Source organism: Indicator indicator, chromosome 36 (assembly GCF_027791375.1).
Source record: "Indicator indicator isolate 239-I01 chromosome 36, UM_Iind_1.1, whole genome shotgun sequence".
In the NCBI taxonomy this organism is placed as follows: domain Eukaryota; kingdom Metazoa; phylum Chordata; class Aves; order Piciformes; family Indicatoridae; genus Indicator; species Indicator indicator.
In genome coordinates, this window is record NC_072045.1 from 2,515,096 (window position 1) to 2,542,929 (window position 27,834).

The 27,834-nt window shown below is 60.5% G+C and overlaps 2 protein-coding genes across 5 annotated transcripts; one reads left to right on the top strand and one right to left on the bottom strand.

Moving 5' to 3' along the window:
- Window positions 1-235: 235 nt before the first annotated feature.
- Window positions 236-6,222, top strand: DDX49 (DEAD-box helicase 49). The gene is made up of 13 exons (XM_054396190.1): window positions 236-350; window positions 462-585; window positions 666-751; window positions 963-1,084; window positions 1,169-1,356; window positions 2,021-2,161; window positions 2,390-2,465; window positions 2,977-3,053; window positions 3,572-3,669; window positions 4,102-4,176; window positions 4,937-5,025; window positions 5,454-5,525; window positions 5,783-6,222. Exons 1-13 carry the CDS (start codon window positions 236-238, stop codon window positions 5,975-5,977), a joined length of 1,458 nt encoding a protein of 485 aa, XP_054252165.1. The 3' UTR covers window positions 5,978-6,222.
- A 3,791-nt stretch (window positions 6,223-10,013) lies between these two features.
- On the bottom strand, window positions 10,014-27,554 carry HOMER3 (homer scaffold protein 3). Of its 4 annotated transcripts, none has more exons than XM_054396112.1 (9): window positions 27,395-27,554; window positions 18,498-18,654; window positions 17,569-17,700; window positions 17,125-17,232; window positions 13,783-13,904; window positions 12,826-12,982; window positions 11,488-11,598; window positions 11,017-11,100; window positions 10,014-10,307 (listed from the first exon to the last, which is right to left on the bottom strand). In XM_054396112.1, the coding sequence occupies exons 1-9, from the start codon at window positions 27,397-27,399 to the stop codon at window positions 10,119-10,121; spliced, it is 1,065 nt and encodes a 354-aa protein (XP_054252087.1). In that variant the 5' UTR covers window positions 27,400-27,554; the 3' UTR covers window positions 10,014-10,118. The 4 variants fall into 4 exon arrangements, with proteins under 4 accessions (XP_054252087.1, XP_054252090.1, XP_054252089.1 ...); XM_054396115.1 differs by lacking the exon at window positions 27,395-27,554 and adding an exon at window positions 20,540-20,553 and having other exon boundaries at window positions 10,014-10,298; XM_054396114.1 differs by lacking the exon at window positions 27,395-27,554 and adding an exon at window positions 20,540-20,553.
- Between the last annotated feature and the right edge of the window lie 280 nt (window positions 27,555-27,834).

A 27,834-nucleotide genomic window follows, 5' to 3' on the forward strand; every position in this document is an offset into this window, starting at 1 on the left:
TGCCCGCCTCAGACACGTCTCCGGAAGCAGCTGAACCCCGGCGGCCGCCGGGAGCTGCGGTCTCTATGGAGCTCTCCCGCGCCAGCCAATAAGAATTCGAGTTGCTGAGGACGTCACCATGGCGCCGGAAGTAGAGGCGGAGCAAGGTGCCAGCCAATGAGGGGTGGCGCGCTCCGTGACGTCAGGCCGAGCCCGGTGCCGCGGGCCGGAAGTGCCGGTGCATGCGGGCATCGCCATGGCGGAGTTCAGGGCGCTGGGGTTGGCGCCGTGGCTGGTGGAGCAGGCGCGGCAGGTCGGGCTGACCCGGCCCACGCCCGTACAGGCCGCCTGCATCCCGGCCGTGCTGCAGGGTGAGTCCATCTGCTCCCGATGTCCTTTCTCCGTCTCGCTCCTTGCTTCCGTGCTCCCAGTTCTGCGGTTGACGTCCACTCACCGTCCCCGTCCTTCTGCCTCCCTCTCAGGCCGCGATTGCATGGGCTGCGCCAAGACGGGCAGCGGGAAGACGGCGGCTTTCGTGCTGCCAGTGCTGCAAGTGCTCTCCGAGGATCCGTACGGCATCTTCTGCTTGGTGCTGACACCCACCAGGTACGGAAGCGAATTCGGGAGCCCCCGGACCGGATGAGCTGTCGCGGAAAGCCTCCCTTCAGCTCTGTCCTTCCCGGCAGGGAGCTGGCATACCAGATCGCCGAGCAGTTCCGTGTCCTGGGGAAGCCGCTCAACCTGAAGGACTGCGTGGTGGTGGGTGGCCTGGGTGAGTGAGGGTCGCTGCTCAGGGCTGGTAGCATCCAGCCAGCCCCTTTGGCCCTGCTGTGGCTGGGTTGGGATGGAGCAGAGTGCCTGGGGAGGAGCTTCTTGTTCCACAGGGTTCTCTTCATGCTGAGCAGCTACCCGAGGCAGTGCAGGGTGGTAGGAGCAAGGAGGGTGCTGGCTGGGGGGTCCATAACCTGGCTCTTGCCCCTCAGACATGGTGGCTCAGGCTCTGGAGCTCTCCAGAAAGCCTCACGTCGTCATCGCTACCCCCGGCAGGCTGGCAGATCACCTCCGCAGCTCCAACACCTTCAGCCTCAAAAAGTTAAAGTTCCTGGTGAGGCAGGGCCCCAGGGGAGGCTTTTCCATCCCTCTGCAGGCTGTGAGGGCTGCCTGCAGGCTGAGCTGTGGCTCTGTGCAGGTGCTGGATGAGGCTGACCGGCTCTTCGAGCAGGGCTGCTCCGACTTCACCCCGGACCTGGAGGTGATCCTGGAGGCTGTGCCAGCTCGCAGGCAAACTCTGCTCTTCAGTGCCACCCTGACTGACACACTGCAGGAGCTGCGGGGGCTGGCTGCCAACAGGCCCTTCTTCTGGGAGGCTGAGGCCAAGTGAGTCTTCACCCTGGGGAAGAGTCTTGTGAGGGAGCTGGGGGTGATCAGTGTGGGGAAAAGGAGGCTGAGAGGAGATCTCGTTGCTCTCTACAGCTCCCTGAAAAGAGGCTGCAGTGGGGTGGGGGTTGGTCTCCTGTCCCAAGGAACAAGGGACAGGACAAGAAATGGCCTCAAGTTGTGCCAGGGGAGGTTTGGGTTGGAGATTAGAGAAAATGTCTTTGCTGCAAGCTCAGGGATTGGCACAGGCTGCCCAGGGAGGTGGTGGAGTCCCCATCTGTGGAGGGGTTCAAGAAACCTGTGGCCATGGCACTTGGGGCCATGGTGAGGTTGGGTTGAGGGTTGGACTCAGTCTTGGAGTTCTTTTGCAGCTGGGACAATTCTGTGCTTCACTCTGATGAGCAGGTGGGACCCTAGGAGAGTGTTGGTTGGAGTCCAACCCTTCCCTGACTGTGCCAGGCCTGGTCCTAAACCATGGCCCTCAGCACCACATCTCTGCAACTTTGAAACCCCTCCAGGGGTGGGGATTCAACCCTCTCTCTGGGCAGCCTGTGCCAGAGGAGGACTCCTGTTTCTCCTCTTCTTGGCATCTGGCTGCCTTTCATCTCCCTGGGCTCCACCTCCCTCACCAGCTGCTGCCTCTTGGTGCTTTGCCTCCTGACAGGGTGCGGACAGTGGATGAGCTGGACCAGCGCTACCTGCTCGTGCCTGAGGCCATCAAGGATGCCTACCTGGTCCATCTGGTCCAGACCTTCCATGATGAGCATGAAGATTGGTCCATTATCATCTTTACCAGAACCTGCAAGTGAGTGTCTGTTCCTCCTGCTGGCCCTCAATGTGCTGTTTCTGGGTGAGGTTCCCAGTCCTGGCTGGGCTGGGCTGGGCTTTGCTTCCTTGGCTCTGAAGTTTGGTAGAGAAACCTCTTTCCTTCTTCCCACATCATGAGGTCTTCTTCAGGAGACCCAGATCTGTCCTGAGCCATCAGCTTCCCATTGCCCTCTGACTGTCTTTTATTTTCCCTCCCTCCTTCCAGGGACTGCCAGGTCTTGAACATGATGCTGCGGACGTTCAGCTTCCCCTCTGTGGCCCTGCACTCCCTGATGAAACAGGTGAGGGATGGCCCCAGCTGGGAGGTGAATGCTTCCAGCTGCATCCCCAAGACAGATGTGTCCAAGTCCTGCAGCTCCTCACATCTGGCTTACAACATCTGGGCCCCAGCTGCCTGTGGTGGTCAGGGCTGCTCTGTCACCATGGTCAGGGCTCCTCCTGTGTCACCATGGTCAGGGCTCCTCCTCTGCCACCATGGTCAGGGCTCCTCCCGTGTCACCATGGTCAGGGCTGCTCCTGTGTCACCATGGTCAGGGCTGCTCCTGTGTCACCATGGTCAGGGCTCCTCCTGTGTCACCATGGTCAGGGCTCCTCCTGTGTCACCATGGTCAGGGCTGCTCCTGTGTCACCATGGTCAGGGCTCCTCCTCTGCCACCATGGTCAGGGCTCCTCCTCTGCCACCATGGTCAGGGCTGCTCCTCTGCCACCATGGTCAGGGCTGCTCCTCTGCCACCATGGTCAGGGCTGCTCTGCCACCAACAACATCCCCCCCACAGCTCCTTCTCTTTACAGCGGCAGCGATTTGCAGCCTTGGCCAAGTTCAAGTCCAGCATCTTCAAGATTCTCATTGCCACAGATGTGGCTGCCAGGTGGGGAGAAACCTGCTGGGGTTTGTTGTCAGGGGTCTGAATCCTGCTGGGGTTTGTTGTCAGGGGTCTGAATCCTGCTGGGGTTTGTTGTCAGGGGTCTGAATCCTGCTGGGGTTTGTTGTCAGGGGTCTGAATCCTGCTGGGGTTTGTTGTCAGGGGTCTGAATCCTGCTTTTTAAGCCCCCAACCCCCTGTGGAGTTCAGGCTGGGTTTAGCAAGAGGAGTGCTTTAAATTCCCTGTCCTGGGGGGGCAGTCTGGGATGTTCACCTGAGCTGTGGAACATCTCTGAGCCATGTTTTGGAGCCCAGCTGTGTGTGATGGAGCTCTGAGCCTTTGGTGCAGCAGGAGGAGGTTTCTCTGGGGCTTTCTGTGCCCTCTGGGTGTGGGAGGGTTGCCAGCTGTGTCCTGCCAGGACCAGGCCAGAGCTGCTCTCAGTGGTTCTGCCCTAGGAGGCAGCAGAGGAGAGGAGCTGCAGCTCTGAAGAGGATTCCTCACCTGTTCTCCATCCCTGATTCCAGAGGCCTGGACATCCCTGCAGTGCAGGTGGTCATCAACTACAACACCCCAGGCCTGCCCAGGATCTACATCCACCGCGTTGGCAGGACCGCCCGAGCCGGTGGGCAGGGGGTGCCAGGGCAGGGGGTGCCAGGGTAGGGGCTGCCAGGGCTGGGGATGGCAGGGCAGGGGCTGCCAGGGCTGGGGTTTGGCAGGGCTGGGGGCTGCCAGGGCAGGGGCTGAGCCCTGCAGTGCTTCAGGAGCCTCCACAGCAGCTGCAGTGCAGGCTGCCCACTCCATGCCAGCTCCACTCAGGGCACTGACAGCTCAGCCTGGCTGCTCTGCAGCAGTCTGCTGTGTTTGAAGGGCACACAGGGACCCTTCTGAACACCTCACTCCCAGCTCGTGCCAGGCTGGCTCTGGGGGTGGATGGGACTGGGCATGGGTTGGGCCCCAGCTGCCTGTAGTGGTCAGGGCTGCTCTGCCACCATGGTCAGGGCTCCTCCTCTGCCACCATGGTCAGGGCTCCTCTGTCACCACTCTCCTCCTGCAGGCAGGACAGGCTTGGCCATCACCCTGGTGACTCAGTATGACATCCACCTGGTCCACGCCATCGAGGAGGAGATCAGTGAGTGGCTGCTGAGCTGTGCCCACCTGCTGCCCCTCCTGCTGCCAGTCCAGGCTGACCCAGAGCAGCAGCACAGAAATGGTTTCTCTTCCCTGCCTGGGTGTGCCAGGGCACAGCTCCTGCTCTGGGGAGGCAGAGGGCAGGAAACCTCAGAGTCACAGACTGGCTTGGGTGGGAGGGGACCTTCAAAGGTCACCCAGTGCCACCCCCATGCAGCCAGCAGAGACAGCCCCAGCCAGAGCCCCAGCCAGCCTGAGCTGCTCCTGGGGCAGCTCCAACCTCTCTGGGCAGCCTGGATCCCACTGGGGTCAAATCCTTGACCTCAGGGTCAAACATTTCTCCCTCCTCTGCACTCTCAGTCTCCCTCTCTCGGGTTCAAACCATTCCCCCCCAAGTCCTGCCCCAGCAGGCCCTGCTCAAAACTCTGTCCCCAGTTTCTGCTCAGCCTGTGAAGCACTGAAAGGCCACCAGAAGGCCTCCCTGGAGCCTTCTCCAGGCTGCACAGCCCCAACCCTTGCAGCTCTCAGCTCATTCCCACCAGGGCCCTGTCCTTGTCTGAGGGCTCCAGAGCTGTGCAGTGCTGCAGGGCAGGCTTCCCCAGAGTGCAGAGCTTGAATCCTTTGCTGTAGGCTGTAGAGGTCAGAGGGGTCACAGTGCAGGACCCTCAGCTGCAGGGGAGGAACCAAGTTTGGCTTTCTGAGCAGCTGAGAGCCTGCCCCTTGGGACCAACCCTGGCCTGGCTCCTTCTGCCCTGCTGCAGAACTGAAGCTGCAGGAGTTCTGTGTGGAGGAGAGGCCTGTGCTGGACATTGTCACCCAAGTCAGTGTCACCAGGAGGCAGTGTGAGATAGTGAGTGGCGGGCAGGGGGCACAGGGGGTGGGGAGCAGGGGTGGGGGGCAGGGGGACACAGGGGGTGGGGAGCAGAGGGAGTGCAAACACAGAGCCCTGTGTTCAGAGCTTGGGCAGCTGGCTGTGCCCAGGGCCCCTTGGGCAGCTGGCTGTGCTCAGGTGGTTCAGCACAGTCTGCCCTGCAGCCCTGGCCCTGCAGCTCTGCTCCTCAGCACCCAAGTGAGGCTTTCCTTTACCCCTTCCTTGACTGGGGCTGGGCAGGGTTGGCTTCATTCTCCCCTGGCTTTACTCCACTGCTACTCCTTCTGCACACTGCTGAGGGCTGGGGCTCTGGGCAGGGCCTGCAGGGCACAGGTGTGTGGGCACTGGGGGGGCTGTGTGCCCCCTGTCAGAGGTTGGTCTCTGATGGCCTCTCCTGGCTGTGGCAGGAGCTGGAGGGGATGGATTTGGATGAGAAGAAGGAAATCAACAAAAGGAAGCAGCTGATCCTGGAGGGCAAGGTGAGAGCTGCTGGGCACTGCCTGGCTGAGTGCCTGGTGCCAGGCCCTCAGGGTGGGAGGAGGCTGCCAGCTCCTTGCTGCTGTGCTGGGGCTGCCTGGCTGCCCTCAGGGCAGTTTGTCTCACAGAGTGCCTGCTGGGAGGGCTGCTGAAGTCCTGCCTGACTTCTGCTGCCTGCTCAGCCAGGGGTGGGCAGCCAGGATGGGCAAGGGGCTGGCACTGCCCAGGGGCTGGCACTAACTGGCATTTGGCATTTCAGGATCCAGATCTGGAGGCAAAGAGGAAGGCAGAGCTGGCCAAGATCAGGAGGAAGAACAAGCAGTGCAGGGAGAAGGTCCAGCAGGTGCTGCTGCAGAAGAAACAGCTGCAGCTGAAGAGGAAACTGCAGAAGAAGATGGAGAGGAGGAAGAAGCTGCAGGAGAAGCAGCAGCAGCAGCAGCAGGCTCTGGCCTGACCTGCTTGGCTTGGACTGCCCCAGCTCTGCTGCTGCACTGCGGCCTGCTGGGGACACTTCTGCCCTGAAAGCAGTGGTGGAGAGGGGGGGGGAAGGACACTTTGCCAGCCCAGCTGTGCCCTCCCTGCAGAGTGCTGCTGGCTTGGGCCCTTGCTGGCAGCCTGGCTCAGGCTCTCCAGAGAGGCTTTCAGGAGCTTCTTTCCTTCCTCCAGCAGAGGAGAGGCTGAGGCCAGCCCTGGCTTGGGGGTGAGGTGAAGGGAAATAAAGCTCCTGCTGCTCCCCTCCCTCCAGGCCCTGCTCTTTCCCTGCCAAGGGCTGGTGCTTGCCACTCACTCTTGTTTGCAGCTCCCCCCCTGAGCCAGAGGTTAAAAATACTGCCCCAGGCTGAGCTCAGCTCCTGGCTGCCACAGCCCAGGGAGGAAAATCCTGCAACAGGTGGGGAGGTTGCATTGTGGGGCTGCTCCTGCCCTAGGCCCCTCAGTGCCAGCCTGGCCTGGGCCTGTCTGCCTGGACTGTGGGGGGCACAGCCCCCAGGCCCTGCATGCAGCTTCTCCTGGGGCCCTGGGGTGCCTTTGCCTGACTCTGGTGTGGGCATGGTTGGGTCTAGGTCAAAGCCCTGCAGGCAGGCAGGGCAGGGCAGGCTGTAGTGAAGCTCTCAGGTGGGCTTGGGAGGTGCAGGGCCATGGGGGGGCAGGGGAGAAGGGATGTGGGACCACAGAGAGGTGCCTGAAGGTCTTCCCTGGAGCTCCTGGGTGCCCTCCAGGAAGGAAGCAGCATTGCCCTCCCTGCCTGCAGCCCTCCCTGCCTGCAGCCCTCCCTGCCTGCAGCCCAGGTTGCTGTCCCTGTGGCAGCTGCAGCAGCAGCAGGGGAGGTCTGGATCAGCCTGGTGCTTGCTGAATGCTCAATGCTGCCACAGCCCTCTGCATGCTGATTTGTGCAGCTGCAGGTTGCAGTGCAGCTGCTGCCTGCATGGGGAGGGAGGAGGCTGCCCCTGCCCCGCCCCTGCCCTGCCCCTGCCCGTCACTTGTTCCTCTCCCAGAGCCTTCTTTCTGTGCTGCCTGAGGGCTCTCTGCCCCAGCCTGCTGGGGTCTGTGGTGGTCTCCTGCTGCATGGCACACCTCGGGCTTGATCAAGGCTCTGGAAGCTCTCTTGAGAGCTGCTTTGAGTAGCTCCTGTCCGGAGCAGCCTTCCCTGGCAGGGGCAGTGCTGAGAGAGAATCCAGGCGGGGAGTGGCTGAGGGGAAAAGAGGAGGTTGGGCTGCTTGGGAGGTACAAAGCTGCCTTCAGTGCCCACCTGCAGCCCCCAGCCCTTGTCCGGGGTGAGGGGACACTTCTGGCCATGCTGTCAGTGCTGCTTCCCCCCCTCGAGTGGGGAATTCTCTTCTGGGCTCTCTAGACACTGCCAGGAGCTGTTGGCACCCCTGTGGAGCACCAGGGTTTGCCTCTGCTCACAGCTGCCTGGCATCTGGGCTGCAAAACCTCCCTCCTGCCCCTCCCCAGCCGTCCCTGGCTGTGCTGTCCGAGCTCTGTTGCCCTCCCCCAGCCTGCTGTGCCCCAGCACCTCCAGCCCTGTGCCCCTGCCACGTTCTGCTCTCTGCGAGGGGACAGCCCTGCAGCTGGGGCAGCCCTCCTCATCCTCCTGCCTCCTCTGGGTGTGAGACCAGCCCCTGGGCCCTGCTGCTCCGAGGCTCCTCCTCACCCGCCCAGCCTGCAGGGCAGTCCCCTGCCCCCCGTGCCAAGCCTGCCTGGTTTGGGGCATGCTGGAGGGGCTGCTCCTGGAGCCTTTCCCTCCCCCTCCTCTGGGGCACCTGGAGCTGCCCCATCCCTGCTGCCTCTCCTCACCACCAGGGTCTCATTCCCAGCCTCATCCCAGCTGCTGCTGTGGAGTGCAGGTCAGCTGAGCCCTGTGCAGAGAGGAGGAGCTGCTGGCTGGGGCTCAGCAAAACCTAATCATGAGAACGACTCTGAGTGGCTCTGGGAGAGGAGGCTGTGCTCCTCCCTGGCTCTGGAGGGGTATTTCCAGGGCACACCTTTGCTTTGCCTCCTCTGCTGCACGTGGCAGGGGCCTGGCAGTGTGTGCAGGGGGTGCCAGGCTCAGGCTGTGCCCTGCATGTGCTGCCAAGTGGAAGCAGCCCAGGGCTGCACTAAAAATAACCCCAGCAAGGCAGCAGCTCAGCTCTGCAGCCCAGCTGCAGCAGCTCCCCAGGCTCAGGTCACCTCTTCTTCATTAGTTTCTCTCATTAAGGCTGTGACTTAATTGCAAACCCGCCAGGGGGGAGCCTGGGGAGGCTTTGCCTCCATCCAGAAATGGCTTCAGCTGCTCTCAGACAGAGCTCAGGGAGAGCCTGGCTGGGGGGTGCTGCCTGCCACCCCCCGCACATGACCAGGGGGTTCTGAGGCAGCTTTTGGGGGAGGAGGAAGGTTTTTACCTCTTGTTTCAAAGCACTCAGCAGGCTTTGGGCAGCAGCCAGCCTGGCCTGAGCTGAGCCTCTCCTCTCCTGGCTCTCCAGGAACTTGGGCATGGCAGTGACTGAGTCCAAGAGGCCTTCAGGGAGGTCATTATCTGCCTTGTGGAGGAGGAATCACAGCCTGCAGGGGTGGGCAGAGAGGGCTGCTGCTGGTCTGCCCTGGAGCTGCTTCCTGTTCAGCCTGGACTGGCAGCTCCCAGGCAGCCTTTGCTCTGCAGCCATCCCTGCTCAGAGGCTCCCAGGCACATCCAAGCTTCCTTCCCTCTTGCTGAGCTGCTCAGGAGGTCCTGCTGCTGGCTCTGGATCCAGGGCAGAGGCTCAGACCTTGCTGCAGGCTGCAGTGCAGAGGGGGCAGCTGCAGGGTGGTTTATTTGCTCACCCTCAGCTCCTGCAGGAGCCTTCCTCACGCACTCCCTTCATCCATGCTCTGTCTGCTGTCTATGAATAATTAAGATGCTCATTTGCCAGGAGAGGGAAGTCTCCAGGTAGCTGCAATCAGGAGCAGTCCTCCAGCAAGGCAGCTCCTGGCCCTTGGCTGCTGCCTGTAGCTGTTGGTGTGAGACAGAAGCAAGCAGAGAGAAGCAGAGGGGCCAGGGGCTGGGAAGCAGAGGGGCCAGGGGCTGGGAAGCAGCTTCCCACTCCTGTGTGGTGCCTCCCTCAGGCCCTGCTCACCTGCCAGTAGTAGACAACCTCTACAGGAGCTCCCAAACTCCTGCCAGGGCACTGGTCCCAGCATGCTCCCAGCATCTCCTGCTTTCCTCTCATCTGGGCCAGGGTGGCAAGCTGGGACCTGCAGGCTGTGCCAGGAGCACTGCTGGGCTGACAGGGAGCAGGACACCTCTGGGGGCTGATTCCCAAGGGAAAGAAGAAAGGAACCAAGAGCAGCTGTGGTTTGCTCCATTTAATTTCAATTAACTGCAGCCCTCAGAGGCTGGGAGGGAGGCCAAAGGAGCAGTTTGTTGTCCATCCCCTCGGGGCTGTCCCACTTCTCAAGTGCCTCTTTGCCAAGCAAAGCCTCCAAATCTTGAACAGCTCAGCCCCCAGAGCCTGAGGAGCTGCAGGGTTGCTCCTGTCTGCTTGAGCCATGGGGGAAGGACACAGGGGCAGGCAAGCAGCTCCTGACAGGCACCAGGGCTGCTGCATCCTCTTAGAAAGACACAGGGGGGTCAGGGCTGGGGAAGAGGAGAAGGAGCAGCTGCTGCCCTTGCTGTGCCAGCAGTCTTTCTCCCTGCCTGGGTAGGGCACCAGGCAGCTGAGCTGCAAAAGGCAAATGGTTTCCTAAAAATCTACTGGAGACAGAAGGTGAAGGCTGCTCAGCCCCTGCCCTGGAGAACTGTAAAAAGGCTGGGGGCAGGGAGTGGCAGCAGGGAGGCTGGCAGGCAGCATGGGCAGGCAGCATGGGCACAGCTGCTGTCCCTGGGCAGTGCCACAGCCACGGCAGGGCCCAGAGAGCTCTGGCTGCCACTCGTGGGTGCTCCCTGCAGAGGATGGAGGAGCTCAGGTCCCCTCTGGGTGCTCAGTGGGCAGGCAGTGGCTGTGGCTGGTCTGCACAGGCCCAGGCAGCTGCTGGTGTCTCTGCATGCCCTGCCCCAGCTGCCCTGGAGGCTGTTCTGTGGCTGTGGCTGCTGCCAGGGACCAGTCCCGGCTGGGGTCCCCTCCTGGGGGGAGGTCTCCTCAGTTGCTCTCCACCAGCTTGGCCAAGCCCTGCCGGATCTCCCCCAGCTCAAAAATCTTCACATCCATGATCTCTGCCACCTTGGTGACCTCGTTCTGCATCTTCTCCCCCTGGGCCAGGCTCTGGGCCAGGCTCTGCTCCGCCAGCTGCAGTCTCTGCTCCAGCTCCGCATTGCGCTGCTCCAGCTCCTGCCGGGGGGCACAGGGCACTGGGGGGGCTGCCCTGGCACTGGGGGGGCTGCCCAGCCCTGCCCTCATGCCCCACCCCTTATCTGCACCAAACAGTGATGCCAGCACCCCCACAGCCTCCCCCCACACCCAGCCAGCCCAGGCTGGGCTCCTCCAGCAGCTCCTCCACCAGTGCCTGCGAGGACGTTCCTCAAACCCATGGATCTGCTTTGCAGATGCCCTCCCATGCCACCCACCCCCGGGGCTGATGCCATCTGCTGTCTGGAGCCATTATTCTGGGCAGCAGAATCCCTGTTCAGCAGCTCAGTGCCCCCTGAGACTGCAGGGCAGATCCTGCTCCATCTGTGCCCTTGCCCTGAGGCGCAGAGCAGGTTGCAGCCCTCCTGCCATCCAGGCTGGGTCAGAGCTCAGCTCCCCAGCCAGCCCTGGCCAGCAGCAGGCTGAGCAGGGCTGCAAGGAGGGCCACAGGACACCACAGGTCCTGCTGCAGAGCCATGCAGGAGCTGCTGGGAGCAGAGCAGGTGAGGGGTGGGCTCCTGCCTGCTGCTGCTGTCCCAGGTCACAGCTCTGAGGGGTGCAGGGACGCTGCAAGGAGGCAGAGACACAGAGGAGGGATTGCTCCCATCACCCAGGGGCAAAGACAGGCCTGGAAGGGGGAAATGGGGAGGGGTCCCTCTGCTCTGAGGGGTCCCAGCTGTGCCCCCCTCACCTGCAGCTTCTGCAGGGTCTCCTCACGTTCACCCTCAGCCTCCCAGTGGCCTCCACACTTCTGACTCTTCAGCAGTTGGATCTCCTGGGGCAGGGACAGCACCATGGCAGAGCCCAGGGCTCAGCTCCCACCACCCAGCCCCAGCAAGGCCCCCAGGGACCACACAGCCACACTCAGCTCCATGGTTCCATAGCTCCCTTCCTCCTCTGCCTCCCCCTCAGCCCCTGGTCTCCAAGCAAGGTGGGTGGCAGAGTGCCAGCCAGGCTCAGGGCTCCCTGGCTCTGTTGCATCCTTGCTGAAGAACAGATCCCAGGCTCCTGGGGCCAGGCTCCACTCAGCCTCTCCCCCAGAGTTTTATCCCCAGCCTGAGGAGCTCTGGGGAGGGGGCAGAGCTCTCCTCTCACTAAGGATGAGGAATCCTTTCTCCATCTGCCCTTTGGGGCTCCATCCCCCCTCCCCTGTGGCTGTTACCTCATCTTTAGCCTTGATCAGCAGCTCCAACTCCTCCAGGGTTTGGCTCAGCTCTTCCTTGTTGTTCTCACTGGGGGAATCCTGAGCTCCCTGTGCCTCCAGCTCTGCTACCTAGAGGGAAGGAGCAGTGAGACACAGGAATGTCCCCAGCCATGCTCTGGCTCCCTTGCAGACCCAAGCAGGCTTGCAGCAGGACAGCAGCTCCCACCCTGGGGCTGTTTCAGTTCTCTCCTCCTGCTCTGCCTGGACCATGGCCAGGAACACAGTTAGACTCAGTCTAGAGATTAGAGATTAGGTTAGACTCAGTCTAGAGATTCTCCAGATGGAGATGGGACAACAGACTGACATGTTTCGCTGAGGTACAGCTTCTTGTGACTCTACAACGTCCCCAGGGGGTGCCCTTCACCCCTGGCTCCTGGAATCCTCACCCCTGGCTCCTGGAGTCCTCACCCCTGGCTCCCAGCTGTGAGGGAAGCCACCCAGCAGCTGAGCACCCACAGAGCAAATGCAGCCCCCAAAGCCAAGATCTCTGCCCTGCCTGGGCCAGGCTCCTGCTGCAGGGATCAGATCAGTTCCATGCAGCTCTTCCACTGCCTGGCTGCAGCCCTGGGCACAGTCCTGGGGGTGGCTGCTGCCTGCAGCCTGGCCAGCAGCAGCCATGGAGCAGAGGCAGCTGTGGAGGGCTCTGACTCCTGAATGTGAGATGGCTTCATGCCTTCATCTCCAGGGCTCCAGGAGCCTTTCCCAGCCAAACCCCAACCCAGCTCTGCCCTCCCAGCACAGCCAACCCTGTGACTGTCATCCCCCTGCCCTGATGCCTCCTCAGATGATCTGTGCCCTCTCTGGCCCTGCCAGGTCCCATAGTTCTCATTATTCCAACCACACAAGGCCTTGTTTGTCAGGCACCTCCCTGCTCTCCTGCTGCTGCAGCTTGCACCCAGCTCATGGCAGCAGCCAGAGCCATGCCCATCCTGCCAGCCACAGCCAGCACACTGCCCTGATGCCCGGCTGGGGTGAGCCTCCCTCCATGCTGCTGGCAGCTGCAGGTAAGCTTCCATCCCTGCCCTGGGGCTCTGCTTCCCTGCCTGTCCCCACAGGGACCCAGCAGGCTCCCAGGTGGCTCTGCAGGAAGCAGCTCCTGGGCAGCTGCCCTGCTCCCTGCCCTGCTCCCTGCCCTTAGCCCTTGACACATCCTCCCTGCCAGGCTCATGCAGCATCCTGGCTTTTCCTCCCTTCTCCTGCTGACACCCATGGCAAAGGAGGGGAGGAGAGGGTCCAGGGCAGCATCTGGCTCTGGGCTGGGGCTTCCTGGGAGCTGTGGGGGCCCTGAGCTCTCACCCTCTGCCGCAGTGCTTCCGTCTCCTCCTGGTACGCTGCCAGCTGCTTCTTCCACTGGTCCACGTTGGCATTGGCCTCGTGGAGAGCAGCCACCAGCTTGTTGTTGTTGTCCTGCAGGCTGAAGAACTCAGCCTCCCACTGCACCTCACTCACTGAGCTGGGGGAGGGGAGAGGAGAGCAGGGGGCAGGGCAGTGTCACAGCCTCAGCCTGCAGGCTGCTGCCCTGCCTGGAGGCTGCTGCCCTCCCTGCTGCCAAGCACCAAACCCAAGCTCTTGGAAGGGCTTCCCCAGTGGAAATGTGTCTCCCAGCCCTGGCTCTGCATCTCTTGCCTCTGGCCCTGGGTAATATCTGGCCTTAGGGCCATGTCTGCTTGCTTACAACCGCAGAAGCCACTCTGGAGGCTCACAGGGTGGGAGGTGGGGCACAGGCAGCTACCAGAAAGTAGCTCTGTGGTGTGGCACCAGGAACCCATCCTCAAAAGCTTTGTTAGAGCTGAGCTTGCTCTGAAGCAAACTGCCAGCCCAGACCCAGGAGAAGGCAGCAGAGGACCTTTGCTTCTGCTCTTGAAAGACTCCCAGTGTGCAGCAGGGCAGAATCCAGCCCAGAGCCTCCTGAAGGGACAGAGGGAGGAAGCAGCAGGGACACTGCTGGAGACTCCAGGGGAATGAACACAGCCACAGCCCTGGGCAGCTGGAGAAGTGAGGAATCTCCTGCCATGGAGCCCCCTGGCATCAGCTCAGCTCTGCTGTGGGCACAGAACATTCTCCTGCCCACAGCACCTGGAAGCAGACTTCACCTCCACGCTGGACTAACCTTCTGCTGAGGAAGAGGAGAAGCAGGGCTGGGGGAAGGCTGGGGGAGCAGTGGTCATGGGGCATCAGCCAGCTGCCAGAGCAGCAGCCTGGGGCAAAAGCAGCTGGGGGATATGCAGCAGGGGGGCCCTGGGTCAGCCTCACCCTTCAGACAGCATCTTCTTCAGCCTCTCCTTCTCCGTGCAGATCTCCACATCTGCACTCTGGCTCCGGAACAGTTTGTCTTCTCCTGGCCCATTGGAGCTGATGATGGGGCTGGGGAGCACCTGGAGAAGAGCAAGGGGAGGCTAGCAGCCAGCAGAGGGAAAGGCCACAGGGCCACAGGGCCACCAGGCTCCCCCAGGCTCCCCTGGCACTGCTGTGGGGCTCTCTGCCCCCGGGCCCAGCCTCGGGTGGCTCTGTGGTGCTCTGCACACCACAGGGGGCAAAGCCCCTGCTGGGGGGCTCAGTCCTGGCACAGTGGTGAGCTCAGGTGGCCACAGGGCTGTCTCCAGGGTAGGGAGGTTGGCACTTTGCTCTCCCAGCAGCTGCCCTGTGCCATGCCCTCCCTGTCCCTGTGCCCTGCTGGGGCAGTGCCCCCAGTGCAGCCAGCCCGAGCAGGAGGGCTCACAGCTTGCACACAGCAGCTGCTCCTCCTTCTGACCTGAGCTCCTGAATTCTCTGGCCCTCAGCTTGCCCCTGGCAAATGCCAGGGATGCCACAGCCCTTGACCCGAGCCCTGCAGCTCTGCACAGCACTGGGGCTGCTCCTTCCAGGCCTTGGCCTCATTCTGAACAGGATTTTCTTGCTGGCTCTCAGAGCAGTGGAGAGACTCAAACTGCAGCCCCAGACCTGCCAGGCCTCCTGTGCTCAGCTTCTGTGCCCTGACCCAAGCCAGCAGGGGCCACTGGCATGGTGTCTGCCAGGCTCCAGGGAGGGAAACTCTGCTGCTGTTCAGGTGGGGGAAGAACTTCCCAACCCCTGCTCCACAGAGCAGCCTCCCCTGGGGCTCCATGGCCCTGCTGAGACATTCACCCCCAGGCTGCTGGGGGCTGCCAGGGGGGCAGAGGTGACTCTGCAGAAGCCTTTGCCTCCCCCAGCACCCCCAGAGGACCCTGGCTGCAGTCTCCTCTCACAGCAGGGCAGGAACTTGGCCCTGAGGGCAAATTGAGCTATAAAAAGCAGCAAGTGCCTGGGCAGTGAGGCTCTGGGGGCTGTGAGCCCAGCTGGCTGCTGGGCTCTGCTCAGGGGTAGCCCTCAAATGCCTGTGCCAAGGACAACCAGGAGTCTGCTGACTTCTATTAATAGAACCAGGCAGGGCCAGGATCTGAGGGGAGGCAGCTTCAGGAAGCCTTCCAGAGAGTGGCTGAGAAGTGAGAGCTGCAAAACACAACTTGGCCTCACCCTGGGGTGGGAAACAGAGGCAGGGAAGGGACAGAAGCTTCCTGGTGTGGTGTTCTGAGCCCCTGCAAGCCCAGCTGGAACTGGGACCAGCTGAAGAGGCTGCAGAGCTTCCTGGCTTGCATTCTGCACAGAGCCATGCTCTGGGAGGGTGGTGTGAATGGGGTGGGGGTTGGCTTAAAAGCTGCCAGAGAAGAGAAGAGAAGAGAGCCTGGGGACCTTCCCAGCTCTGAGCAGCTGCAGCCTGAGCTAAAGTAGAGCAGATGCAGAAAGTGAGGGAGCCCTGACTTGATTTCAGGAGACAGATCTGCTCTCTGCTCCCCTGCAAACAGGCACAGCATCAATTATTCAGGATGAATCCAGCTCTGGAGCTCTGCTAATGCTGGGGCAGGAAGGACCTGGGCTGCTGGGAGCACAGGGCTGGGGCAGACAGGAAAAGCAGGAGCAGATCTGCATGGCCACAGGGCAGGGGACACTGCAGGTGGCACTGCCAGCTCCTAGCTGCTGGGTGGGGGCTGGCAGGGGCTGTGCATGCCTGTGCCCAGCTCTCCCACTGCAGGATAGGGCAGAATGGGCAAGGGCAGTGTGGCCTCACTCTGCTGAGCCAGCTAAGGACAAACAGAGCCTCAGGGCACATCCCTGCCCTGGGCTCAGCCTTCACCTTCTGACCTCCTCACCCCTCTGAGTGCACAGGGGAGGGCACCAGTCCTGTTCTGGCACCTGAGCTCTGCCTGCTGGGAGCTCTCTCTGCTCCCAGCCTCCATCACTTCCTGCTCAGCCCAGGGAGGGAAGGAAGGAAGGAAGGAGGCTGCAGATCAGGGAAGGAAGGAAGGAGGCTGCAGATCAGGGAAGGAAGGAAGGAGGTTGCAGCTGAGGCTGCAGCTGGCTGTGGATCTGTCTTGGGCTCATCACTGACCACACTTCTCACCTGAAACTTCAGTTCTGCTCTGGACACCTCACTCCCTTCACCTGCTGGCCAGCAGGATGGGGCTTTAGAGTCAGCAGACAGCCAAAGCCAGGCAGATTCCCCCCAGCTTTGCAGCCCACAAGATGTTTCCAGTCTCTGCTGAGCCACCACCTCCCCCTTCCCTTCTCTTCCCTGCAGGCCAGGGTGCTGCTCACACTCCTCCTCCTCCTCCTCTGCTCCCACTCCATCTGTACTCAGCCCAGAGAACTCAGTGCCCTCCATGCTCCAGCTCCAGCCCTGCTGCCAGGAGCTGTGGCAAATGCAGGATCATCTCTGGAGTGATCTGGGGGGGCACAGCCTCAGCATCAGCAGTGAGCTGCCCCCACAGGAGAGCTCTCCACAGCTTTATCCTCCCCCCTCGGTGCCAGCTGCTGCTGGGGCTGCTCCAGCTCTGCAGGGAACAGCTGCAAGCGCAGCACATGTGGCAAGGACCTGTGATGGGCTGCAGCTTGCTGCCTTGGTCCCCTGGGGGGCAGGAAATGGGTTGGCTGTCACACATGCAGTGCTGCCCAGCCTGGGGAGGGGGGTGGTGATTTCTGCTCTCACAGCACAGCTTCTCCTCTGCCCTGGAAGCAGGACACAAGCAGGAGCTGTCTGGCCAGGGCTCCTCAGTCAATAGCTCTCAGAAGTCATTTTGTCCTTCCATGGACCCCCACCTAGCAGAGACACTTGGAGAACCCTCTGCAGCCCTCCAAAGAGGGAGGAAAATGCTTGGAAGTGCCTCAGGTCAGATCTATGACACTGCTGTGTGCCACTCCTGCACTACTCCTCCTAGGTGCTGCTGTTGTGGTCACACAGAGCCCAGAGGGAGTCAGCAGCTCTGAAGAGAAAAAGAACCACACCAGAAACCACCAACCCAGGAGCCTCCACACCTCCAGCATGGCCTGCAGGGCAGCAGACTGCTTTGGCAGGTTAAGTGGCAGAGGTGGAGGAGGGAGAACCCTCCCAGGAGCTCCACTTCAGCACCAGTTCCTTAATGCTCTTCCTGGGCATCAGCAGAGTGACCTCAGGGCCACAGGGAAGCTCCAACCTGGCAAGGAAGCACTGGGAGAGGAAGGGCTGGGGGCAAAGAGGTCGAGAGAGGCTCAGCTGGCAGCTGCCTGCAGGGAGCTCTGCTCCTGCCTCTTGCCAAGCAGTACCTGGTGGGATGTGATGCTCAGGGCAGGGTTGGTCAGCTCTGTCTTGTCCTGGGACTTCTCCCTGGCCAAACGTGCTGCTTCCTTCACCTCCTGGAACTTCTCTGCAAACTGCAGGCAAGGGAACAGTCACTGCAGGGCCACATCACAGTGGGGAACAAACTGCACCTGAGGAGCTGAGCTCCTGCTCCCTTTGCACCTTCTCTCCACCCTGAGGCTTTTGGGCTCCTCTTCAGCCCCCAAGGGGATTCAGGGAGCAGCCCCTGCCTGCCCCTGGGGTTAGCCAAACAGCAGCCACACAAGCAGCCCCAGAGTCCCATTCAGGTTGTGATCAGGGAATCATTCAGGCTGCAGAAGCCAGCTTTGCCTTTTAGCATGGTGGGAAGAGCAACCCCAGCAGGCTCCTGAAGTCCTCTCCCCAGAGGCTGAGCTCCCCTCCAGCGCTACCTGGGAGAGATGCTGCTCAGAGGCAAAGCCCAGCCCATAGACAGTGTTGGCTCTGCTGTCTGCCCACTGCCCAAACTTCTGGGAAGTCTTTGTGAAGGTCATGTTGGGGGTGATGGTGCTGTTGATGATGGCCTGGAGGGAGAGAGAAACAGTGAGAGAGCAAACAGAGAGCAAACTGCAGCCTGCAGCCCCAGGGGCTGGGGGGGGTTGGTCACCACAGTGCTCCAGCAGCTGGGGGCAGGGAGCTCTTGGGGATTAGTCTCCAAGAGGGCAGGCTGCTGGTGACCAAAGGGCTGCTGCTGTGTGACACATCTCAATCATCTTCCCTGATGAGAAAGAGCCTCAAAACCCCAGCAGAGCATCAGCAGCTTCCTCCGCTGCCGGGGCAGAAGGTAAGGGACAAAATGTCTCTGGGGACTGAGATCCTTCCTGAGGGTTTCCATTTTCCTGGCAAGGCTTCAGGAGCAGTCAGGACCAGCTGGTGTGAAACCTCCCTGCTGCTGAGGGCAGCAACCAAGCAAATTGCCTGAGGAGATTGCAGAGATTCAGCAATCATCAGCTGGAGGCCTTCAAGAAGAAGCAGAAGTCCACCAAGAGCAGCTCAGGGGCAGCTGTGCTGGGTGGGAGTGGGAGAGCTGCAGCCCCTGGGACTCTGCAGTGCCTGCAGGGCTTGGCTTTGGCAAAGGCTCTCAGGAAATGCTGCTGCATGCCTGGGGGTGAGGGCAGGGCAGGGAGGGACAGCACCAGGCCCTGGGGACAGGCAGGATTCTGGTGCCCAGCACCAAACACACCTCAGCACAGAGCAGCATCAGCCCTGCCCTGCCGGTGCCCAGGCTGAGAACCACCCCCCTGGCACCCCCCAGAGCAGGCTGTGGCTGCAGAGCTGCCGCCCTGCAGCTGTGTGCTGCTGCCAGCCCTGTGCCCCCTACCTTGGTGCCCCCCACGCTGATGATCCTGTAGACACTGCGGGTGGCATCGTAGAAGTAAGAGACGGTGAGGGCATGCTTGCTGGCAGGGATCCAGTTCCTCTTGGTGGCAGGGTCGATCTGGAACACGTGGGCCCTGGTGCTGAAGATTGGCTGCTCCCTGCCACACACAGGACCAGGGCTGTCAGGGCAGAGCCCCAGGGGCAGTGCCTCCAGCTCCTGGCACTGCTGCTGCAGCAGCTCCCCTGCTCTTTGCCTCCTCTCCGGGGCTCTGAGGTGCCAGGGGCTGGCACTGCAGCACCCTCCAGGCCACTGCCCTTCACTGAGCCTCTGCCCAGGCTGGTGCCTTCTGCTCAGGGCAGGCAGGAACCAAGAGTATTCTCTTCCAAGACCTCCTGGGCTTCTCTGTGCTCTCCCCAGGGGCATTCCACACCCCTGGCACTCTTCTGAAGCCCATTTCAGAAGCTGGGGGGCCAGGGGCTGATGCCTCTGCAAGCCTCCAGCTGCTTTTGCCTCCTGCTTGCCCACCAGCCAGGCAGCCTGCACTGCACACCACTGACCCTGCCCTGCAAAATGCCCTTGGCACACCAGAGCTGCCAGGGGACTTTAAACTACAGCTGCAGGATTCCACCTTCCTCTAGAGCTCCTCTGTCCTCCTCTGCAGAACTCAGACACTTGCAAAGCCCCCAGGCTGGTTCCTGCAGCAGCAGCTGCAGCCTGTGCCCACAGGGCAGGAGAGCTCCCTGCACACCACACAAGTGGGCACCAAGCTGGCAAGCAGAGGCACAAATAGGACATCACAGCCTGGGGTTTGGGGCCACCCAGGTGGCTCCTGCACACCACAGCCATGGAGAGCAGCACTGGCACAGGCTGCCAGCGAGGGGCTGGAGTCCCCATCCCTGGAGGTGTCCAAGAAACCTGGGGCCATAGCACCTGGGGCCACGGTTTGGTGGCCATGGTGGTGCTGGGTTGATGTGGGACTGGATGATCCTGGAGGCCTTTGCCAACCCAAACCATTCCCTCTGTTATTTTTAGCCTGGCTTGCAGCTTGCTTTCACCATCCCTCAGCACTTCAGTGCTCAGCTGATGGCAGCTTCACCAGGTGCTGACGTCTCTGGTGGCTGATGGCTTGTACCTGAAAGGATCCCTCCAGGCTGGAGCTGTGGGGAAAGGGAGGGATGGAAGGGATGGAAGGGGTGGAAGGGGTGGAAGGGACATGAGCATGAAAAGTGCCTTCCCCTCAGCACAGCTCTTCCTCCCTTGACTCATGCTTGGGATGTGCATCCTGCAGGATTCTAAGCAGGTCCCTAACAATGGCTGAAAGGAAACAGCTCAGCACACAGCCAGCAGCTGCTGCAGGACAGCTCTGCCCCAGGCTCTGCCTGCACTCTGGAACCAGCAATGGCTCAGGAAGGGAAGGGTCCACGACACAGCAGCCCAGGTGCAGCAGGGCCTGGGGTCTTGCTTTGCCTTGGGTTAAACCCCCAGGGAGTGGCCTCTGCCTCAGCCAGACCTGGTGATGTCTGGGGGGCTGCAGACACCCCCAGAGCCCTGAGACAGCTGCAGACAAGGCACAGGCTCAAGCCTGCTGTGTTCAAGCTCCCCAGATCCATCCATTCACACTTCCTCCTCCTTCCCATCACTCCAGACAACTGTGCCTGCTGCTTCTGGAACCCACCAAAACCTGCACAACAAAATGCTTCCTGCTGTCAGCTTTAAGGTCCCTTCCAGCCCAAACCTTTCTATGCATCTCAGAGTCTCAAGCCCAGGCTCCAGCCCATGCTCCAGCCCTTGCTCTCTTGCCCAGAGGCAGACTGCATGAGGATCCAACCCAGCTCCTCACCATCCTCTCTGGCTGCTTTTATTCACCTACAACACAGTTTTGGGATAAGATTCCAATTTCCCCAGGCTCTACCAGCAGCCACCAAGCTCTGCCTGGCTCGTGGCTTCTCCTCTGAGACACAGAGAAGGGAAGCTCTGGATGCTTGTGCCCCTGAGCCCCCACATCATGGGCTGGTGTCAGGGAGGCAGAGGAAGGACATTACCTAGCTGTTGACATTTGTTAGTAGGGGTAAGGACTACAGGCAGGAGCTAGTGCAGAGCTCTTCCTCCAGCAGCTTCCTCCTCAGGGCTCCCTGATGGGCTGAGGCTCCTCTTTGGTGTTGCCCCCAGAGTGATTCATTTCCTAGCAATGGAGAATTCAGCTGTCAGCACACACAGCAGGGACACAGCCCTCAGCCAGCAGCCCTCAGGGCCTTGGGCTGGCCTCAGCTCCCTCAGCCTGGCGTTTGCCAGCACTGCACAAGCTCTCCTCCCAGCCATGGAAGCCTGGAAGGGCTCAGGTTGGTTGGAAGGGACCTCAGAGATCAGCATCCTGCAGGGGTTCACAGCCTGTGCAGGCAGGGGGCAGAGGGTCTGATGGCCACGGGGGTGTCAGTGACCATCAGGGACTTGATGGCTGGGCTTGGGGACCTTGGAGGTCATTTGCAGCCCCACTGGTGCTGTGCTGAGCAGGGTGGGCAGGCAGCAGGGCTGCAGGGGGTGGTGCAGAGCGAAGCTCAGAGGAGGAGTGCAGGCACCAGGAGCCGGAGCTGAGATGCTTGAGTGGAGCAACCTCTGAGGAGCATTTGGCTGCACTCAGCTTGCTGCTGGCCAAGCTGCTGACCTCCTGCTTCCAGTGCATCTACAGAGCGTTTAAAAACAGCCCTGAGAGTGCCTGGGATGCAAACTGTCATCTTCTGTCTCCTGCTCCAGCCCTCCTCTCCCCGGTGCTTGCAGGGTGTGCTGGAGCCAGCCCTGAGCGCTGGCGATTCCCTGCCGTCTCCCAGCTGGGAACTCCCTGCTCCTGCCTGGGGTCTGGGTTCCCAGCAGGACACAGGTAGATAAAAGCCCTCCCGCCCCCCAGGGCTGCCCTCCCCAGGTGATTAAGGCAGAGCAAAGCAAATGACTGCAAAGATAAGGATCAGGCTGAGACGCAGACAGGAGCCCCAAGTGCCTGCTGGCAACTGGAAGGGCTCCAGGTCTCCTCTCTCACCACAGTTTGTTCCCAGCCCAGGGGGGAGGGCAAGGTCAATATCTCAGTCCCACGACTTGATCCCCCCTCCACGGATGTTCCTCAGCCCTCCAGCTGCAGACTTCCAAGCACCCAGGGAAAGCCAAGGAGCTGAGGGTGCAGCTCCAGCTGTCCCCAGGGTGCTCTTCACAGCAGCAAAGCTCCCAGCTGCAGGGTGATGCCAGAGCAAGGCCCCAGCTGGCTCCTCTGGGGGCTTCTGCTGGCAGAGAAGCTGGAGGAAGGTCAGGGGGGGTCTGGGATGGGGATCAGTCACCTCTGGCTTGCTCACTGCCTGCAGCCTGACTCAGAGCTCATCAGGATGTCTGGAGCACAGGCTGCTCTCATTCCCACCTTGGCTCTTCCATTATTCCTCTCTCCACAGCATCCCAATTGATTTCAGGAACAAAGAGAGCTGCTGGTGGCACCATTGCCAGCACAGCAAACTGGGTTTTGTTCTCTTGATTTCTGGTCTCAGCAGAGCAGCCATAGACTGAGAGGCCACAGAGGCAGTGTTTGGGACTGCCCAGGGCCCAAGTCAGCTCAGGACATGCTGAGGAGCTGCCAGGCTCCTGGAGAAGCACAACCTGCAGGTCCTGCCCTGTGCCAGGGAGGTGCAGATGGCACCAGCTCAGTCCCCTGCACCAGCACCAGTGCCAAGGAGGTGCAGATGGCATCAGCTCACTCCCCAGCACCATGGTCTAGCCAGCAGGGGCACAGCGGGCACAAAGGTGCCAGGGAGAGGAGAGGACTGAATGCAGCCCTGCCCTGCTCTGTGCAATCTGGGCACAGGTGTCACAGGCAGCAGGGACTGCCCCTGAGTGCCCTGCCTGGCCGTGGGCTCTGCCCCCTCCTCACCTGGGCCTCTTCTCAAGGGATCTCCTTGCAATGAGCCAGGGGTGCTGCAAGAGAGAGCACCAGAGGTGGGCACCTCTGCAGAGGGCTCTGCAGGAGGCACTGCAGCTCCTCCTCTGCCTTGCTAAGAAGAAATTCTTGAGAGTGAGCTTGGGGAGACCCTGGCACAGGCTGCCCAGGGAGGCTGTGGCTGCCTCCTCTCTGGAGGAGTTCAAGGCCAGGCTGGATGAGGCCTTGAGCAGCCTGGGCTGGTGGAGGGGTCCCTGCCCATGGCAGGGGGTTTGGAGCTGATCTTTAAGGTCCCTTCCAACCCATTTTGTGATGATCTCCCATGAGGGGACACCACCAGGGTCCATCCCATGACTCCTGCAGTGTGTGGGATCCTATGGATCAGTGCAGGGACCCCAGGACTACAGCCCTCCTGCAGAGGGAGGACCCAGGGGGTTATTGTTGCTTCAGATCTTCTCTTGCATTGTCTTCCCTGCCTGTGGGGAGGGGTCTCTGCCTGCCTGCACAGCTGCTTTGTGCTCCTTCTCCTCCCACTCTCTCAGCAACCTCTAAGCTCTTCCCCACTGAGATCCTCTCATTCTTTTTCTGCTCAGCAATTCCTAGCCCTGTCTGCCTGCCTGTGACAGCCTCACTTAGCCACCTCCACCCCTGATCACATCCTGCTCACCTGCCCCCACCCTTTGCTGCATCACCAGAGAGGAGAATCCTTCTGCTTGCTGGGGGGAGCAGCTCTCAGAGCCACCCTTCCCCAGGCACACCACTGCCTCTGCCCTGTTGGCAGTGCCAAAGCTGAGAGCTGCCCCAAAAGAGCAGGATCCAAACCCAGCCACAAGCACAGAGCTTGAAGAGAGAGATCTGGGGGGAGGCGAGTCAGAGTTCAAAGCACTTCAGGGACACAAATGAATAGTTCTGAGGTTTAGGATAAAATCTTTTAGCCACTTAAGGCAGCAGCTGGAATGAGCTGGGGAAGATGAGCTGGGTCCTCATTAACTGCATTTGCCTTGGTGCTCCTGGATGGGGTTCAGTCAAAGACATCTCTTGAAGCCCTTCAGCTGCTCCCCAGCCTGCACCTCCTCACTCACTGCAGCTTCTCTTTGCAGGGACATTCATCTGCCTGCCAGAGAAAGAAGCCTCTCTGCACTTGGACACAGAGAGGATCATCACTTGAAACACTGCTCAGCATCCAGGCAGCCTCTGGTCCCTCTTTGTCCAAAAGCCAAACCAGGAATCTCCTCTGCTCCAGTTTCAAGTCCTGGTGCTGCCTGCCCTCAGACACAGTCCCTGCCCAGCTCTCCTGGAGCCCCTTTACCTACTGGCAGGCAGCTCTAAGGTCTCCCTGGAGCCTTCCCTTCTCCAAGCTACACAACCCCAGCTCCCTCAGCCTGTTCTTGCAGGAGAGGCTCCAGTCCTTGGGCCACAGCCTCCTCTGGACCCTCTCCATCAGGTCCATGTACTGAGGACCCCATAGCTGGACACAGCCCTGCAGGTGAGGTCTCAGCAGAGCAGAGCAGAGCAGGAATGACCAAGTCCCAGCTCCTCAGAATCCTTTGTTTGTGTGGGGCAGGGGCAGGAGGGTGCTCAGGCACAAGGGCAGGGCTCTTGGGGGTGCCATGCTCCTGGTGACAGCTCAGAGACCTAGGGATGTCCTTTTGCACTGCAGCTGTGCTCAAGGAGCTGCTACAAGCCCCCCTACAAGCCCCCCCCCCCCCCCCCCCCGAGGTCATCTTCTGCTCCAGGCCCACTGCCAGCCAGGATTTCCTAGCAGCTGCGGTGGGAACTTCCCCACCCTGGCTGCCATCTCCCCCAGAGCCCTTTCTGCCTGTGTCCCTGGGCGGGTGTGCATAGGCAGCTCGCACCCAGCGTGTGAGCACAGGAGATGTGGCTTAGCCCTGGCAGCCAGCCCGGCAGCAGCTGAGTCAGCTGGAGCTGGAGCTGCTGGCCCAGGGCATTCCCTGCCGCTGCGGCTCTGGCCGGGGCTCGCAGGCTGGGCAGCCTCCGATGCCGCAGGGGCAGGGCTGGTTGGAGGGGGGGTGCTGCCCTGGCAGCGCTGGGGAGTGAAAACGTGTTGGAGCCAGAGCCTCGAAAGGCAGAACTGGAGCACGGAGAGGGCCTGGGAAACGATCTCCTGCTCCTCCTCCACTGTCTGTTTTCGTTTCCTTTTATCTTCCCTCAGCAGCTTGAACAGCTGCTGACGGCAGCCAGGGCTGGCTGGAGAAGCAGTGTGGGTTAGCAGCACTCCAAAGCCTCATCTCTGCATTTCTCCCCCGAACCTTCTGAGCCAGGGACTGGGGGTAACCCCTCCCTGCCAGACCACAGCTGCCTTGCTGTGGATGGGTGCAGAGCCTGCCCTGATAGTGCCTGCCCAGGACCCCAGCACAAGCCCCCAGGACAGTGACTGTTCGACAGGGAACTGCAAAACTGCTCTGGGAACAAAGTTTTGGAGAGCCAGGACTGACTCCCAGCCCCTTGTCCTAAGCACCAGGCAGGTTTTCAAGCCCTCTTAGCTGCAGCTTCAGTTTTACTCTAACGTCACCTTGGGAAAGAGGCAGGGATGCTGCTGGTGTCCAGATGGGACTGCAGGAGGCCAAACCTCCAGACCTTCACCTCCCAGCCACAAAGGGAAGGTGGAGTCCTGCAGCTCCAGCAACAGGAGCTGGCTAGGGGCTGCTTTCCCTTCTGCCTCCCGCAACTCCCATGAGATTACCCAGCAGGGCTTAGCAGAGGAATGAAAAGCAGCTGCCTCTGGCCTGTCTGCAGATAAAGGGCAGCAAAGGAATCCTGGCTCAGTGTGCTCCTGCGGGATCAGCCTGGGGAACAGCCACAGGCATGCAAGGTCAGGCACAGGGATGGGGATCAAGAGCATTTCGAGATGCAACACAGCTGAGAGAGATTTCTTCTGGCAACCAATCTCCACCTCCAGAGCATCTCAGCTGCTGAGCACTGTGCTGCTGGGTGTCTGCAGCACCATCTGGGCATTCACCTGCCTGGACAACTGTCACTGCTGCTCCTCAGCTCCAGCAGCTCTTTCTTTGGAGACAAACACAGTTGCTGGAGGCCTGTAGAGTAATTAAAGCTCAAAGAAACCCAACAGAGCCAGGCTGCAGCTAAGTAATTCTTTATACAGTCCAGGAGATAACATCCAGTGATCACCAGACCCAAAGCACTGGAGGTAACAGGGACCCTGCAAACTGCTCCATGTCTCTGTCACACTCTGCCTCTGCAGCCTCATGACAAGCTCCTGGCCCCACAGCACTTCCAGGCACAACCTGCTGAGCTTCACTGGGAAAGGTCCCCGAGATGTGCTGCTATTTTCAGCCTGCCCTTGCCAGAGCTCCAAAAGCAGAGGACTTCTGACAAGGACACTTCAAATGCTTCCTTTAGCAGAGGTCAGGGGGGTGGCAGCTGAGGAGTGGGAGTTCATGTGCTTGACAGCTGCAGCAAACTGCAAACAGCTGAAATTAGGAGCCAGGCACTGCACCCACCTGCACTCCCTGGCACTGCTGGTAGCAGGGGCACAGGAACCTCACTGAGGTGTCCCCCAAAGCCTCAGCTGAGCCCCGACTGAACTCCCTTCCCTCAGAGTCACTTGGCCCCAGCTGTCCCCTTCAGAGGGGAAGTGCTAATGCAGGAATCCCTCCATCTCTGGGCACAAGGAGGGCCCAGGGAGGGATTGGCTCATGGAAGCCAGGAGGTAATGTTACAAAGAGACTGAACATGGAGGAATGAGACCAGCACCCCTGTGCCAAGAGCACCTACAAGCAGCTGCCAGGATGGGATGCAAGGGGTGGTGTGCTTTAGGTCTCCTCTCTGTCCCCAGCTTACAACCAGAATCACAGCTCAGGAGTGAAGTGAAAACAAAGAGCTGTGGGTGGAAGGATCCTCTCTGCTCTACCCCAAGTTTTGCTGCTCCACCACTGTAAATAGACAGTGGAGTCCAAGCACTCAGGTGGTGACACCAGCTCCACATCTTCCACATCTCTGAAGAAATCACATCCCTGCTGAGTGTCCAGGAAGGGGCCAGCTCCCCAGCTCTAATCGAGTGCTAGTCCCAGGCTCTCTGCCTGTTAAACCCTTCCTGGCAGCCCCAGAAGTTTCACAGCGACTCTGTGGGTCACAGGAGAAGTTAGAGGAGAACAGAGACACTTTCTGATTTAACTGGGATCAGCTCCAAAGGGGCTGTGACAGTCACACCTCAGCCACTTCTGATCCTTCACCTCGACCTTTTCTGCCTCTTGAGTCTGGCTTTGACTGTTCACTCATGTACTCCAGGAGGAAAATGAGCAGCAGGAAAAGCAGCCCCTAGGAATGTGATTTATTTTCCCTGCACTGTCAAGCCCACACGTTTGGAGGGAGCTGATCAGAGGCTTCCTACAGATCCAAACTGCCAGCAGGGCTTCAGTGCACAAGAAACTCACAGCAACACGACAGGTCCTTCGAGTTCCATGACTGAGGCTTAGAACTGGGGCATCAACTAAACCCCAGACTAAGCTCCCATTTCCAAGCCCAAATCCACAGCCACGCAGCATTACTACACTCCTGGAAAAGCTGAGGTGGGGGAGGAATCACAAACGAAATCCTCAGGGATTTGCAATCAGCTCTTTCTCCATTCAGAAACACAAACAGGATCCCTTGTGCCGAGTTGCCAAAGTCACAACTGCGGAACAAAATCCCTAAATTCCTAACTCCTGGAAAAGTTTGCAGGCACAACCCCGGCTCCAGCCTTCCCAGGCAGCCTCCCAGTTTGGGTTCCACACGAAGTACAGATCGCTGGAGGCTCCCCTTGCAGAAGAGTTTATTTAAAGAAGTTGCAGACTCGCAATTTTCCACTTTCTCACCCAGAAAATCAAAGGCGAATCGAAACTTTACAGCTCGCAGCGCGGGCAAAAGGCGATTTAAACCCTTCCCTTCTTTTGCTATTACCTTAAAAAACAGCTCCGCGGCCATGAATAAGAAAATCAATGCAAGAACAACAAACTGCCAGGCTCACCCCATCGCCGCCGGTGCCAGCTTTGCTCTCTCGTCCTTTCCCTTGCCGGCCGAGGTCTCTCCGCGCTCTGATTTCTTTCTCCCTTCCTCTTTCTTTCTCTCCTTCTCCGGATCCGGATGCTCTTTAAATTTCCTCCGGAATTTCACTTTGAAATCTTGCTAGTTCGGGCTCTTCAGCTCGAAACGCCCCAACGATCCTCGAGCGTGCGGGGCAGAGAGTGCAGAGGCCGCCCGGATCCCTTCCCGGCTGCGGCCGCCCACGCCCCGCAGAGTCCCGAGCGCTCCAACCGGGACCTCGGGGCCTCTCCCCGCCCCGGCCGCCGCAGTTCCCCTTCTCCGGCTGCCGGGATCCCTCCTTCCCTTCAGCATGGGAGGGAGCGGCAGAGCCGAGCCGGTGCTTCCCGGGGTCCGCTCAGACCAAGCCGCCCGCGGCAGCCCCGC